Below are 14,181 nucleotides of genomic sequence, written 5' to 3' on the forward strand. Positions count from 1 at the left end.
TCTAAGAAACTGTCTCTTGTACCAAAACGATAAGAGATTTGAAATTACACTGGAGAGTTTGGGGAATACTTGCAAGTAGAGCTATGCTAACTTAATCTGACAGTATTGGAGTCTTTGTGAAATTTAGTGATAACAGCTTGAATCCATTTAAATCCAATGATTTTTGGCACAACACGCTGCTATTGGTTTCTCATAAATCCTCTTCCTGCACCTTTCAAAATGTAGATCATGTTTTTACTAGTGACAGAGAAAGTTTTACATCCATCTTCTCTTTCTTCCAGATTGCTGTCAAAATGAGTGAAACACCTTCAAGCAGTTACTCAGCGAATCATCCAAACTCCTCCGAGAGCGAGCAGAGCTTATCCACGCGCCATTTCAATGTTACTGAACCTGTTGTGGCAAAACGGATTTGTTTCTATAAAAGTGGAGATCCCCAGTTTAATGGAATCAAAATGGTAGTTAATAGCAGGTCTTACAAGACATTCGATGCCTTGCTGGATAGTTTGTCCAAACGGGTCCCATTACCTTTTGGAGTAAGGAATATTAGTACACCAAGAGGGAGACACAGCATCACCAATTTGGAGGATCTGGAAGATGGAAAATCCTATATTTGCTCCCATCAGAGGAAAATGAAGCCCATCAACCTGGAACAGGCCAGCAAAAAGCCACTACCCTGGCAGATCAGCAGGCCTGTCAGCGCTCGTCGTCGAGCTGTGCAATTAGCAAGGCAGAATGAAGATGGGTTTGGCCACCGAGAAAGCAGAATAACAACTCCCAAAAAGATGCTTGTTTTCAAAAATGGGGATGTAAGACTTAGGCGCACCATAGTTCTGGGAAAGAAAAATACACAAACATTTGAGGCCTTTCTGGATTATATAAGTGAGTTAATGCAATACCCAGTTGCAAAGCTCTATACCACTGATGGCAGAAAGGTGAGAAAAGGGATGAGTACTGACATTTGTTTTGTGATTTATTGTAGATTATTGTAAATAAAAAAGAAGTTGTATCCATGATTGAAACACGGTCCTGATGTATGAGCTGATGTGCTAAATTTCATCTGTTTGCTTTCCATGCTTTTTACCAGTTCAGAAGGGCTACTGGCTTGGAGGAAATATACTGGAATCTTGGGAACAGAGAGAAGTTAGTGAGGACACATTTCATTTTAAGGAAAAATGAAAAAACACTTTATTTTCTCTTACTCAGGCCTCTTTAAGGCATGCTCCCAACTATATACTATTACCCATTTACAAAAACCTTCTTTTTGTCTTAATGTTGTTTATCTGGGATTTTAATGTTTTAGAACATGATAAATAGCATCTAATGTCTACAGGTACTTTTATCATTGCACAAATGCAGAATGGTTTGCCATTAATGACTTAGAACTCTGACACCTTATTGCCTATTATAGTTTCAAACCACGGGCCAGCTTCTCTACCTCTAAACTCAGATGGTGCAGCACTAATAATTCAGATTTTAGTCTCATGTGCTTTTGTATAATTTTATGTCAGTGATTTTTCTGTCTGTTGTTTAACCACAGGAAAACACTTATGGTTACATTTAGCAGGTATCTAGAAAGAGAAATCTGTGCAGAACTCAGAGAGTTCATAAGACATCTCCTGTTTACCCTTCACTTTTTGAAATAATGTATTAGGTTGGGAAACTGTTCATATTACCTACAAGTTAGTGAAGTACAGTTTGTAAGCATTAATTTGCAGTGTATTTTGGAATATGCAGTCAAAATTGTCAGACAAGGCTCTGAGCATCTTGATCCAGTCAGATCAGCTTTGAGTAGAGGGTTAGACTTCATGACCTCCAGAGGTCTTTTCCAAAGCTTAATACTTTGTGATGGTGTCCTATGTCCTTTGTAGAAGTATGAGTCAACTGCTTGTGCTGTATTCTGAATTTTTCCTCCATGTCTTCATATGTATATCTACTTCCAAATGCATATTTATATTTCATGACTATGAACTGTCACTGTGCAGCAATGAAACAAAATTCCATGTGTAAACACTTAAATTGTAAGAAAATTTTGATCTGGATCCAAGTTGCTTCTTGAAGTAATTATCCAATATATTTATGTAACAAGATATATCCTCACAGAAATCGGAATTGCCTTATAGGAATTGAAAAATTAATTCCGTGCTGTGATACATATTTAATAGATATTTAATAGTCTGCTGCAAATGAATGTAGAGACTAAGGAGAGAAGATATTAAAGCTTGAAAGGGATGAATCTCTTACACTATTTTTTGGTGGTTACTAAGGCAGAGAATTTAATGTTACTTTTTTTTCCAGGTTCCTAATCTTCAGGCCTTGATATTGTGCTCTGGAGCTGTAGTCGCAGCAGGGAGAGAGCCTTTTAAACCAAGCAATTATGAATCTCTTGGGTATTTGAGACCTGCTAAACTCCTTGGAATTGGAAATCGTGTGTACCCAAAAGCAAATGCCAAGTCAGAAAGTGAAAAGAGTAAGTTCTTTGAATTAATTTGTATTTTATTAATTTATCTCTCTTAGCATAAGACATAAACAGTGTCAATTTTACTAGGATCAAGGATATTCAGAAAGGCCAGTTGAAACTGTTTATATCTGATGTGACTCCTCTATAAGCTTATGAAAGATCAAAGTGTCAATTTTCTTTTTAAAATGCAAGTTTCTGCTAAGTACTTAGCTAGTATGCATATTTTGTTTCTGATAGACTTAGAACATGGATGAAAATTTACAAGTATATTTCACTTTAATTTGTTTGATTGCCATTGTTATTAATTTTTTTGTGTCAGAATGAAGAACAACAGTGGTAAAAGTAAAACCTCAGGCTACTTCAGGCTCTCATTGAATTGCTTGGGCAAAACTTTTGTTCAGTTTTCAGAACTTAACAAGTGGAGATTTGGCTTGTCACGACTTACTCTTCTTCTCTTGTCACATGCTCCACATAAATAGGAAAAGTAGCATAGCATCCATCCACTCAGAAATTCATCATGTTTTTGAAGCTGCTTTTGACCAAACAGAATATTATTCAGTCCTATATCCTTATAGCTGTTATATATTTTTTTAAAATAAGGTTAGGAAAAGATACACAAGTATATGCTTTCTCTTTGATTACTCACTGAATTGCTTCCCTGATAAGATCAGGAAGAGTGTGAAGTGGCCAGTACATGATCAAGAGCATGAGGAGCTCTTGCAGAGAAGCCAGATGAATAGCCTGAGGAAACTAAAGCCAGATGAATAGCCTGAGGGAAATGAAATGCTGCAGTATCAGAGCTTTAGGTCCTGTGGGAATTCCTGACATTAGAGCATCCTGCCAGGCTGAGGTACTGTGTCCAGGATCTTCCTTAACCCAGAGGTACTCTTGCTACAGCTTCATGCTGTACTGGAGAACCAGGGAGCTCTGTAATTGTTACTGTACTGGGACTTTCTGCAGTAACCCTGACAGTATCATGGAGCATTTAATATATGACATTTGATTTCCCTTTGCTTGAGGGAGTTCCATTCACATTCCTTGCACTTTATTATCTCCCCACCAAGCTATTAATTTTAGTTTTTTTCAGCTTTCATGTACTTTGACTGGCACAGCTTGAAACCTGTTTGCAGAGCATAACTAATGAGGCAAGAGAGAATGAGTAAGAATGAAAGTTGAGAATGAAAGTTCTGCAGAAACAAAAATCCTACCTAGATTCTGCTTTGAGACAAAGACTGAGTCTTGCAATTGTAGAAAAACTGAGTTGTTGAATCTGATTATCTCCGGCTTCTAATTCTTAGTCAACAGCAATCACAAAAGGAGGGAGGAAAAAAAACCCCTCTTTTTGTCTTCAACCTGAGAATTTAAAAAATATCAGGTGTAGGAGATAATCTTTGATGATATAAAAGCATGGAAAATGAAATTTCATCATCTTTGTTCCAAATTCATTTCCTGAGAGAGTAAAGGTGAGACTTTTTCTTTGTGAAGCAAAAGTTCTGGTCTGTGTTAGAGGAATTAGTACAAAGTTCTGTTTCTTATTTAGTTCATAGTAAAGCATATGCTTGAGAAGCTTGCAAAGCCATTTGTCTGAAGTTATAAACAAGCTTCTGTAACAGTAATATACTACTGGAAAAGTGAGACCAATTAAAAAAAACAAACCAACATAAATTCAAGAAATGTAGATAAGTTAATATTACATGTGTTAAAATGCTTTTTGCAAGTGAAACCTATGTATTAAGTGATGGATTATATATATATTTAGATATCAGTAGCAATTGTTCATACCTCTGTGTGGGTGTACCTGCACTGTTTCCCTTGCACACACAGAAGGCCTTGGAAGACAGCAAAACTTTATTCTTATGTTCTTTTAGCTCTCAACTCTTCAGCGACAACTGTGAGGGAGAGATAAAATAAATTTTTTAAAGACCCAAGTTATTGCATAGTAATCAAAACATATTGTGGGAATATATATTGTGTATGCTACCAGGTTTTGTGCCACATTCAAAAATCACTGAAGTCTAGAAGTATTCTCATAGGCTTTGCTGAGTTTTGCACCATTGTCTGCAGTATATATACACAAATGTGTTCCAAAATGTCATGATTTAACTTGAGATTTTACAAGAAGTTCAAGAACTTCAATGTTTACTTCTTCACAGAAGGATTGGATATGAACCCTATCCTCACTTGTTCATGACATTACAAAGAGTAGTTATTCTTGTACTGTAGATTGTTAGATTAAGCCCAAGGACATACATATTGACCTTGACTGACATGTTTTAGTACTAACTGTAAGAACTAATTGGAAGTGATATATTAATGATCACCAAAGCATGAAGAGGAAGTAAAGCTGGTAGCTTGAAGCCCAAACAAGTGGGCACCTCTGAATCCCTTGAAAAGCTCAAGGCAACCTCATCTCTTAATTAAGTATAAAAATGAGTAAAGTAAAATATGACACTTTTAAAAATAAAAAAGTATAATCTTTTTTAGACTTTGGAGCTTCAAATAAGACTGTAGTTCTGGCATTAGAAAGAACTTATTGTAAAATAAAAATAAGTTGACAAGCATTTAACTCCTTAATTCTTTATTAAGACTTTCTTACATTTCTTTCTCTGAAAACTTCATAGATGAATAGCAAGATTACCCATTTTTTTCTGTACTTTCTAATGCAAAAAAAAAAAAAAGTATGTAAAATAACAAACTTCATTAACATCTTTAATACTAATTTTTCTCCTTTCTTCTTTTTCATTTGTTGCCTGTCTGCTATCTCATCATCTGGATCCTTATCCATGATATTTGTCTGCTCTGCTTTCTGTCTACTGAATGAATCTGTGCTCTTTCAATGTAATTATTGGTAGTGAGAACTGAAATGGACTCTAGTTCAAGATCTCAGATATTCTCAGTTTGTTCTGATAAAGGATCCAGCAATGATAACAACTCAGAGTCTTCCTATGTTCTTGACAGCCATAATGGGATAGGAGGAAATCGGTCAGTTATTGGTGAAGATTTATCTGTGTCACGGTATCAAGATGACATTGAGAAATCTGTTCACATTAATCAAGATGGCAGTATCACAGTGGAAATGAAAGTTCGATTCAAAATTAAAGAGGAAGAAACCATTAAGTGGACAACCACTGTAAGTCGTGCTGGACTTTCTGATGACAAAAACATCTCCATTTGCAATTCTTCTGCAATGAAGGTGGAAGACTGCTCATCCAATGTAAATATGTCAGATTGTAAAAATCCAAAAGATGCTCCATTTTTGAAGAGCTGCAATAAAGAAGGGGAAGACTCATTACAGCAATCCAATGAGGAAGTGTCAGAAAAAGAATCAGAACCTGATTTGAAAACTGCTGATTGTAATGTCTCTAAGAACAATTCTGCAGATTTAGATGTAAGCAATGTACCTGAGGAAAATATTAAGCCTCACTTTTATAGGCCTCCCACCCCTGGGCCAAGGCGTGTTAGACAAAAGAAAGCAGTAGTTGAAAGTGTCACCTTGGTATCTGAGAAAGAGGTTCAAGAGAAGACAATAGGACAGTTTTCCTACAGTGAGGAAATAGAGAATGGAGAAAAAACATCTGAGTATTGCATGGTAGCTCATTCAAGCAGAAAAAAATCAAGTGTCAGTAATCCAAAGTTTAATGAGGTCAATGACAATGCTTTATTAAAGATGTCTTCAGAAAATATAAAGGAAGAAATGCTTTTTAAAGTAAGCCACAAAAGTAGTGAGTTAATAGAAACCACAAATAGGAAGATATTAGAAGTGCCTAATGAGAATGAATTGGTACAGAATATATTGGAGAAATCAGCTGTGGGACAAGGTGCATATAGTAGTTTAGTATCAACCTCCAAAGCCAACATCAGTGGTTTCACACCATTGTCAAAAACTTACCAGACAGCTAGACCAGGTACAGCAGATCACATCCACAAGTCATGTGATATTAAACAAATAAAAAGGTCAGTGAGTTCTTTCATTACATATTCAGAATTATGTCAGTCAAAAGAAGAAATAAAATGCCAAGCTGCTGATTTAGTAGGTGTTTCTCAGGATTCAGTGCATCCAGCCTGTGCTGGGCATAGCCAGAAGAAAGTGATGGCACCTCCATGTAGTAAGAGTCCGACTGAGAAAGTAAATCAAACAACTGGATTCTTTCCTACTGTTACTGAAAGTGAGACTCAAATCAATGCCAGGACTGAATCTGTGATGACAATGCCCATTGAGAATAACCAGCCTGCCTCATCCCTCACCAAAAATAAGAAGAAGAAAAGAAAATCATCTAGCTTTCTAGAGGAAGGTACATATGAAAGTCAAAAGCATCAAGAAATTTCAGGGATGATTAGAAGTGAGGGACTTCATATCACACAGGATTCCACAACAGAGGCTATGGATAAATATTCTGAAATGCCTCAGAAAAAAGGATCTGATTATTTTGTAAGAAACAATGATGGGTCTGCCAATTCAGACAAAACCATACATCCTGAAGGTGAGTTCAATCACCAGGATTTGGTGGAACAAAATGGATCACCGTCATCATCATCTAACAAAAAAAAAAGAAGTAATAACAAGAAGTTAGCCAAGGTAAAATTGAAGTCAGGCAAAAAAAGCAGTATCATTTCAACTGCAAAGAGTGAAGATGGTCTAATAACAGCTGATTCAAACAATGAATCTAAACACAGTCAGGATATGCTTAATACTGAGAAAGAAGGCACGCATCTTATGACCAGTTCTTTCAAGCAGACACTTAACTCATCAAAGCTATTGTCAGAAGTGCCAAAAAATCTTAACTTTGAAAAAGAAAAGAATAATTTGGAACATTTGCTATCAAAGAAAGAGAAAAAGCAAAAGATGAAGAAAAATCTAGGTAAAGGTGTAAGTAAGAAAAATATCTTAGAAAGTGCCATTACACTAGAGGCTCTAAACCAGGAGTGTTTTCAAGAGAATGTTGTTGAGCATTCACGTGAAAACTACGTCCAAACTTGGCTGAAAAATTCATTCTCAAACTCTGTCTTACCTCCTATAAAGAAAAGAGAAGGGACTGCAGAGAATAGCAATGCCTGTTCTTCTCCTAAAGAAAATACTGATGCCTCTATAGAAAAAGAAGCTAGATTTAACACAAATAATATGCATGTAACTGGAAAAACACTTGGAGATAACCTAACAAGAAAACCATTAACGCCTATTGGTAAAGTGGGAATTCCAGAAGACTCAGACAAAGATTCAGATGAAAGACAAACTGACTCTTTGATTCATTCTAAGGCATCTGTACTAGAAGAAGCCAAGTATTTACTGAAGGCGGAATTTCATCAGGATAGTAAGCTACATTTGTTTCATGAAGCACATGACAAGGATAAAAAGATGGCAGAAGTTGACATTCAAGTTACCAACCTATGTCAAATAAAAAGATCTGAAGTTGCTGTTCAAGCCGATTGCACAATTGTTAGTGAGAAAATTGGAATTGAAGTTCAGAATAACTGCATGTCTAACATGTTGCTGCATGAACTTCAATCAGCTTTGCTTGGTCTGCAGAAAGGACATAGTGGATGCGTTGGAAAATCTTGTGGGTTTTCAGATCTTTCTCCTGCAGCTTTTGGTTCTTCCTCCAATGCCCTCCTAGCTTGGCTACTTTTACTGAATCTGAGAGAGAGTTTGATTGGGACAATCACTGACAATGCGCAAAAAAATCCCTGTAGTTGTTCTGAAATCTTTACGCAGTTAAAATGTCTGAAACAAACTGCAGCTGTAGACCAAGCTGATGAGCTGAAGACTGTATTCTCACATCTCCAACAATCAACAGAAAATAACTTATTACACTTTAGGAAAGAACCTGAAAAACAGGGCTCCACACATGAGAATATGCCCACATCGGAAATTCCTAATGATACACATTTGCATGAACATGAAGAATCAGTTGAGCCTTCTATTGCAATGGGCAGTGTCAATTCTGAAGAAGCTTTAAAATTAACTGGGGAATCAGAAAGCTGTTTTGATATAGAGAGGGATCTTTGTAAAGAAACAGAAGCTTTAGACATGACTGCTCCCAAAACACAAGTAGATGGTCAATATAACAATATGATTTCAAATACCTGTAGCCTTCCATCAGCTGTAGAGACACCAGAAAGAAATGAAGAAATGCCTGGTAATTTATATGAAAAAACTCAAGATACCTCATTCATTAATGAAGAGTCAGAATCTTCAGTAGAACCTAACTCCACAGTTCACAGTGTAACTTCTAATGATAACAACTGTATTTTAGATCAGGATACTTCTGAGTTAGAAGGTGAAAAAGGCATTGTACCTGTTAGTACTGATAAAAGTGAAGATGAGGATGTTGATTCAAAGTCAGCAGATACTGACAAAACACCAAAACACCAACTTACACTAGATGCTGAAACCTCTGTAGAATGTAATAATGAGGATTATTCTGTACAGGGTGACAAAGAAGATGCAGAAATATCTGAGGAAACCTCTGACAGGTTATCTACAGTCTCTCCATTATCATTTCGTTATGAATCAAAGCAAATTACAGAATGTGACATGACCGAGGGAGAGCAGAAATTACAAGTAGAAGAACTGGAGAATAAAATGTGTTCTGACGCCTCTCAAATTAAAAAGTGCTTAAAAAGTCCTGCTACTTCAGACTGGTCAGATTACAGACCAGATACTGAAGAGAGTGATAATAACTTTAGGGCATCCAGTGACTTGACCAATGAAAGTGGAGAGGAAGCACTTGAAAAACATTATAATACTGGCTATGTAAAGAGAACTATTGAAAGACTCTATGGCAAGACAGAAGCTTCATTTAAGCCTGACTTTCACAAAGGATTTCCTTATATGTCAAAAGTATTTCAAGCAGATACTGAAGGATTCCACTCTGCAGTGGGGGAAAAAATAATTTATTTTTCTCAAGAATCTATGTCTTGTTCTGCAGAGAAATTGTCGCACTCCTCACTACCATCACAAAACTATCCAGTCAAAGAAAACACAGATGATAGTATATCAAGAAGAGAAAATACTCCTTTACCAGTACCACAATCTGCTCTTAACAGAGAAGAGACAAGTTATACTAACGACCATTTAGGGGAATCTCCAAATCAACATTGTCAACCTATCATTCAGGCTAGTGAAGACGAAGGAATATTGATAGATAAAGGCAAATGGCTTCTGAAAGAAAATCATTTGATAAGAAGATCACCACCTGAACGGATTGGAATGTATGGTAATTTGGATACAACATCAATTGAAAGTGATGAAGTCCCATACTCTCACTTTGGCAATCTGGATCAGTACCCCGCCCTTGATGAGATACCTTCTTCAGAACTTGAAGACATGGTAAAACCCCCTGAAAATTTTTGCAGCTACTTCAATATGCCTCATAATAGTGATTCAGACCCCTTGCAGGATGAGTCAAATATAAAAGGCAAACCTAGTCGCAATGGTAAGATCCTTCCTGTACCAAACAAAGACAATACCAATCCATCAAGCATGGTAGGTTCTACTTCCACACAGGCTGACACCAATTTTTCAGCCTTTTCATCTGTAGAATTTAGATTGCCTGATAACAAGGTGCATCCATTGGAAAAACCTTCAAATGCTGTACCCATACAGTCTCAGCCAACAAATGTTAGTAATGTTGATAGAAGTGCTCTTCGTGAAGAAGATTCTCTGGATAGACTCCATGCGATATGTGGCCAACATTGTCCAATTCTGATGGTAACAGTAACACCAATTAATGAGGAACAGAGAGGATATGCCTACCAAAAGGCATCTGATATTGAGAACCAGCTGGGTTCATATTTGTTGGGCAAAAAGAGCAAACATTTAGAATGGTCAGGTCAAGACTTGACAGACAAAAATAATCATGTGTTTTTGAAGAATAACTCTATCAATAAGATTGTCAATAATATCTTTAAAAGGTTTTATGCTGATAACACCTTAGATTTTATTAGTAATTTTGGGATACTTGCATCCTCAACTTTGAAAGATACAAATATTTTAGGGGAGTTACAGATAACAAAGGATATGAATACAAACCCCATGGAAGCCAGAAATTGTCAAAACAGTGTATCCAAACACATACCCAGTGATCTTATCACAGGCACAAATACTGAGCTACCCAAAGGAAAGACATGTCAAACCTTAAGAATAAATTTAATTTCTATTGTTGTAGAAAAATGTTCTCCCATGTTGGCAGATCCAGAAGAAACCTGTCATTCTGAAACATTTCTGAGGTGTGACACTTCCTTAAATAGCATTGAACATAAAGCCTCTGAAAATCTGAAAAACAAAAATGCCTTTCCTACAGAAGAAGACAAAGAAGTAGTTTGCTCTTCTACAATGAAAAGTGGAAACGGTAAAAATGAGAAAGACTTGTAATAAAGATCATTACCTTAGTGAAAACATCTTTAGAAAAAGAAATCACATAATAAACTGCTGAACGGTGCAATCAATAAAACTCCCAGTGTGAATAACTAGATAGAAATAAGTTGCAATTGTATACCAGTGATGAAATAGAAATATTAATTAAACTTTTATGGGACCCACCCTACGAAGAAAATTGTTTTTCTAAGGCAATGATTTCTTGGCTAGGAAACAATTTTTCACTGAAATATGAACTGTGAAGAGGTAGTTGCATACCAATCATCTAATTTTAGAGAAATGATGGCTGCTTTTTTCAACTGAGAACTGAAATTTGTAATACGTGCCCAAGCTTTAAGATACGATATTGATATTCCAGGACATTAGAGGAGATTGAAAACTGCCTTTCAGTAGAAATGCTTTTCCCAGAAGAAAATCAACTGATACGTTTAATTTTAAATGAAAACTAGGAAGTACTCTTCAAATGCTGTAATACAATAACAAGTTGGAAAGAGAAGCCACGCTAATTTTATATGATATACATTATAAAATTGCTGTTTGAGATTTTAAAGGCCAGCTGTAGAACATGTATGTGAGTAAATAGATTTTTCCATGTAGGAGCATCCAGACACCAAATAAGGAGGCCTCTTTTTCTCAGAGGACACTAGAAAAGGGGCATATTTAGGAAGTGAGAATGGCAACTGTCAATGGATTTCCTGATTGCTCTTGCCATATTTCCTTCTGAAACAGCACCACTTACTCTTTAAATTGTTCTACATGCACTTAAAGTTTTGGTTGTGTGTTCTAACTTAATCTCTGTCTGTACTTTAGAGATTGTATTTGTGGTTTTGTTTTATTTTGGGTTTCTTTTTTTGTTTGATTTTTTGTAAATATGTTGAATTTTGAGAATCCAAGGCATATGCAATATGTTCCAGGATCTTTCAATCTGTTGTTAGAGTTTGGATACTTGTTTACAGCATTTTTTTAATACTGCATGTATGTAGTAAGCACCTATGGTTTACAATTTTCAGTAAATGATGTTGCACATGAAATTGGAAAATATTTAAGGTATTTTGTGGTTAGGGAGAGTGTTTAGGTTTTTTGGTTAGATCTTATTTCCTAATACTGCACAGTGCCCCTCTTCATTGTTAATGAAGTCAGAGATATACCTGAAAAAATAAAGTGTTGCTTTTCAGGTAAAGAATGGCCATTCTGTACTCTTGAAGACTCTGTCTCGAATAACTAGTATGTGCATGCTGTGATAAGTCCTGGGTCATGATCCTTTGGTTATCCAAAGGGACCTAATAAAAGGCTGACGCAAATTCCTCTTGGCCCAGAGCCCAAGATTATGTCTATGTGGGACAGAAGGCGCTTGGAAGGGAAGTAGAAGTTGGATGTGAAGCAAAAGGGGTTTGTAGCACAGGTAGGAAACCTAGAAGCACTGCTTAGTTTTTTTAGATGTCCAGTGGCTGATATATTCCCTCCTAAATAAATTATATATTTCTGTTGTTTGAAGCGGTGTCTACTATGTAATAAAATAATAACTCTAAATCAAGATGTATTGTCTAATATATTTTACACCAGATAGCTGTGTGTTATTTCCTATGCTGCCCTTGTTTCTGACATTCCTCTGTCTATCCCCACTTCCTTTGGTGTCCTCCTCCACACGTTTTAGAACTGCTCCAAGTGAGGAATCTCAATGGTATTTTTTCATCCCTTTACATATTGATACAGAAATAAAACCTTTGTTTGAAAAATGCAACTCAAAATTGCTAGAATCCATCTGTATGTCATACAGAATTCTGTGCTGTAAATAATGTCTAAATTATAGGTAAATTAACAGCTATATATGTCTCCATCACAGTCTTTCTGCTGGATTTACAGCACTCTGTGCTGCATTCACAACACCTCAGTGTTTCCAGATCCAGGTTCAGGAGCCTTCAATCAGATCTTTATTACTGAGTTACTAAAGGTTACTGAGCAAACTAAGCATTGGAACATGAGATGTGAGGAACTCCCTCAGGACACAATTAGCAGAGATCATAGTAAGCAGTAAAATTAATATTAACTGAAAGACTTGGTTTTGATTTCTGTTAACTGAAAGAGAAGGAATAAAATGGTCACCTCAGAGCAGGACAAAAGGTTGACAGTGAGATGTACCATACTGTCATAGGATTTATATATTCATTAGTGGTACAGTGAAGATCAGAGAATTGTGGGATCATTTAGGTTAGTAAAGATCTCTGAGTCCACCCATTAACCCAGAATGGCAAAGTCCACCATTATTAAGCCATATCTCCAGGTGCTATATCTACACATCTAAATACCTTCAGGGCTGGGGACTCAACCGCTTCCCTGGACAGCCTCCAATGCTTGACAACCCTTTCAGTGAAGTAATTTGTCCTATTCAATCTGAAATCCAGTCTAAACCCCACCTGGTGCAACGTGAAGCAAAAATAGAGACTATAAGGTGTGTGAGATGCACAGATAAAATAAGATTGTTTTCATAGTTAAGATTGGAGAAGGCTGAAGAAAGAACCTCGCAATGCTAGAGGAATGCACTGATTGACAGAGGCAAAAACACCATGAGGAGTAATATGAGCTACTTTAATAGGATAGAAAAGCATTCTGTGAGTATTCTGAGTTTTATAGAGAGTATATCATACATCTGGAAGGAATTCAGTTTTTCTCTTGCCATAATTTAAAAAGAAACAGCCAACATAGCATACAGATCACAGTCCCAGGAACTCTTAGTTTATCTAGTTTATCTGCTTGCTAGAAGGAAATTACACAATTAGGTAAGTAATTCCACTTAGTAGTAAGTCTCATTTTAAATATTTTTCTCTGTAGTCATTACAGCTTCACCAGAGAGATGTTCTAGAGCTTGAGTCCTGCTTCTGATGTCTGTCTTGAATGTTTTCTAATTTCCATCCTCAGCATGCTCATGGTTATTTTATATACATGTGTCCCAAAGTCATCATGGTAATTTACTTAAAAAAGTCTTTTTCCTCGGTATCTATCAACAAAATCAGATATTTTCTCAAGTTTTTCTCCTATATAAATATTTTTTTCTATTTCCTCTAACCTGAAATGTATAAGTCATATTTCTCTTAATTATAAGGATGTCAGAGGAAAAGAAGATAATTTACTTTTTCAATGTATCACTATTAAACAAATACCTTGACTTTTATAGTACTAATAATAGAAAATGTCATTAATCTAATTGCAATGTTGATGCACTGTAAGAGTTATGGGGAATAGTTAATACAATTTTCTCACCTTGTGTCACAGATTAGGCCTAATCAGAACTAAGCCCCACTCAGCTGCTTGCTTAATTCCCTACCAGCAAGATTGGAGAGAGAAAAATAGA

The 14,181-nt window shown here is 36.1% G+C and overlaps 1 protein-coding gene across 12 annotated transcripts in view; it reads left to right on the plus strand.

The window, feature by feature from the left end:
• Positions 1 to 14,181, plus strand: part of RP1 (RP1 axonemal microtubule associated) — a 198,606-nt gene that overhangs the window by 25,345 nt on the left and 159,080 nt on the right. For all 12 annotated transcript variants that reach the window (XR_014952910.1, XR_014952905.1, XR_014952903.1 and 9 more), the window contains 2 exons: positions 282 to 932; positions 2,296 to 2,467. Coding sequence is in view for 4 of the 12 variants with exons in the window: in XM_085572110.1 (XP_085428236.1) it covers positions 294 to 932; positions 2,296 to 2,467 (811 nt within the window). In the remaining 8 variants the exon portion in view is untranslated. The remainder of the gene's footprint in view (positions 1 to 281; positions 933 to 2,295; positions 2,468 to 14,181) is intronic.

Source organism: Lonchura striata, chromosome 2 (genome assembly GCF_050655825.1).
Source record: "Lonchura striata isolate lonStrDom1 chromosome 2, ASM5065582v1, whole genome shotgun sequence".
Lineage (NCBI taxonomy): Eukaryota > Metazoa > Chordata > Aves > Passeriformes > Estrildidae > Lonchura > Lonchura striata.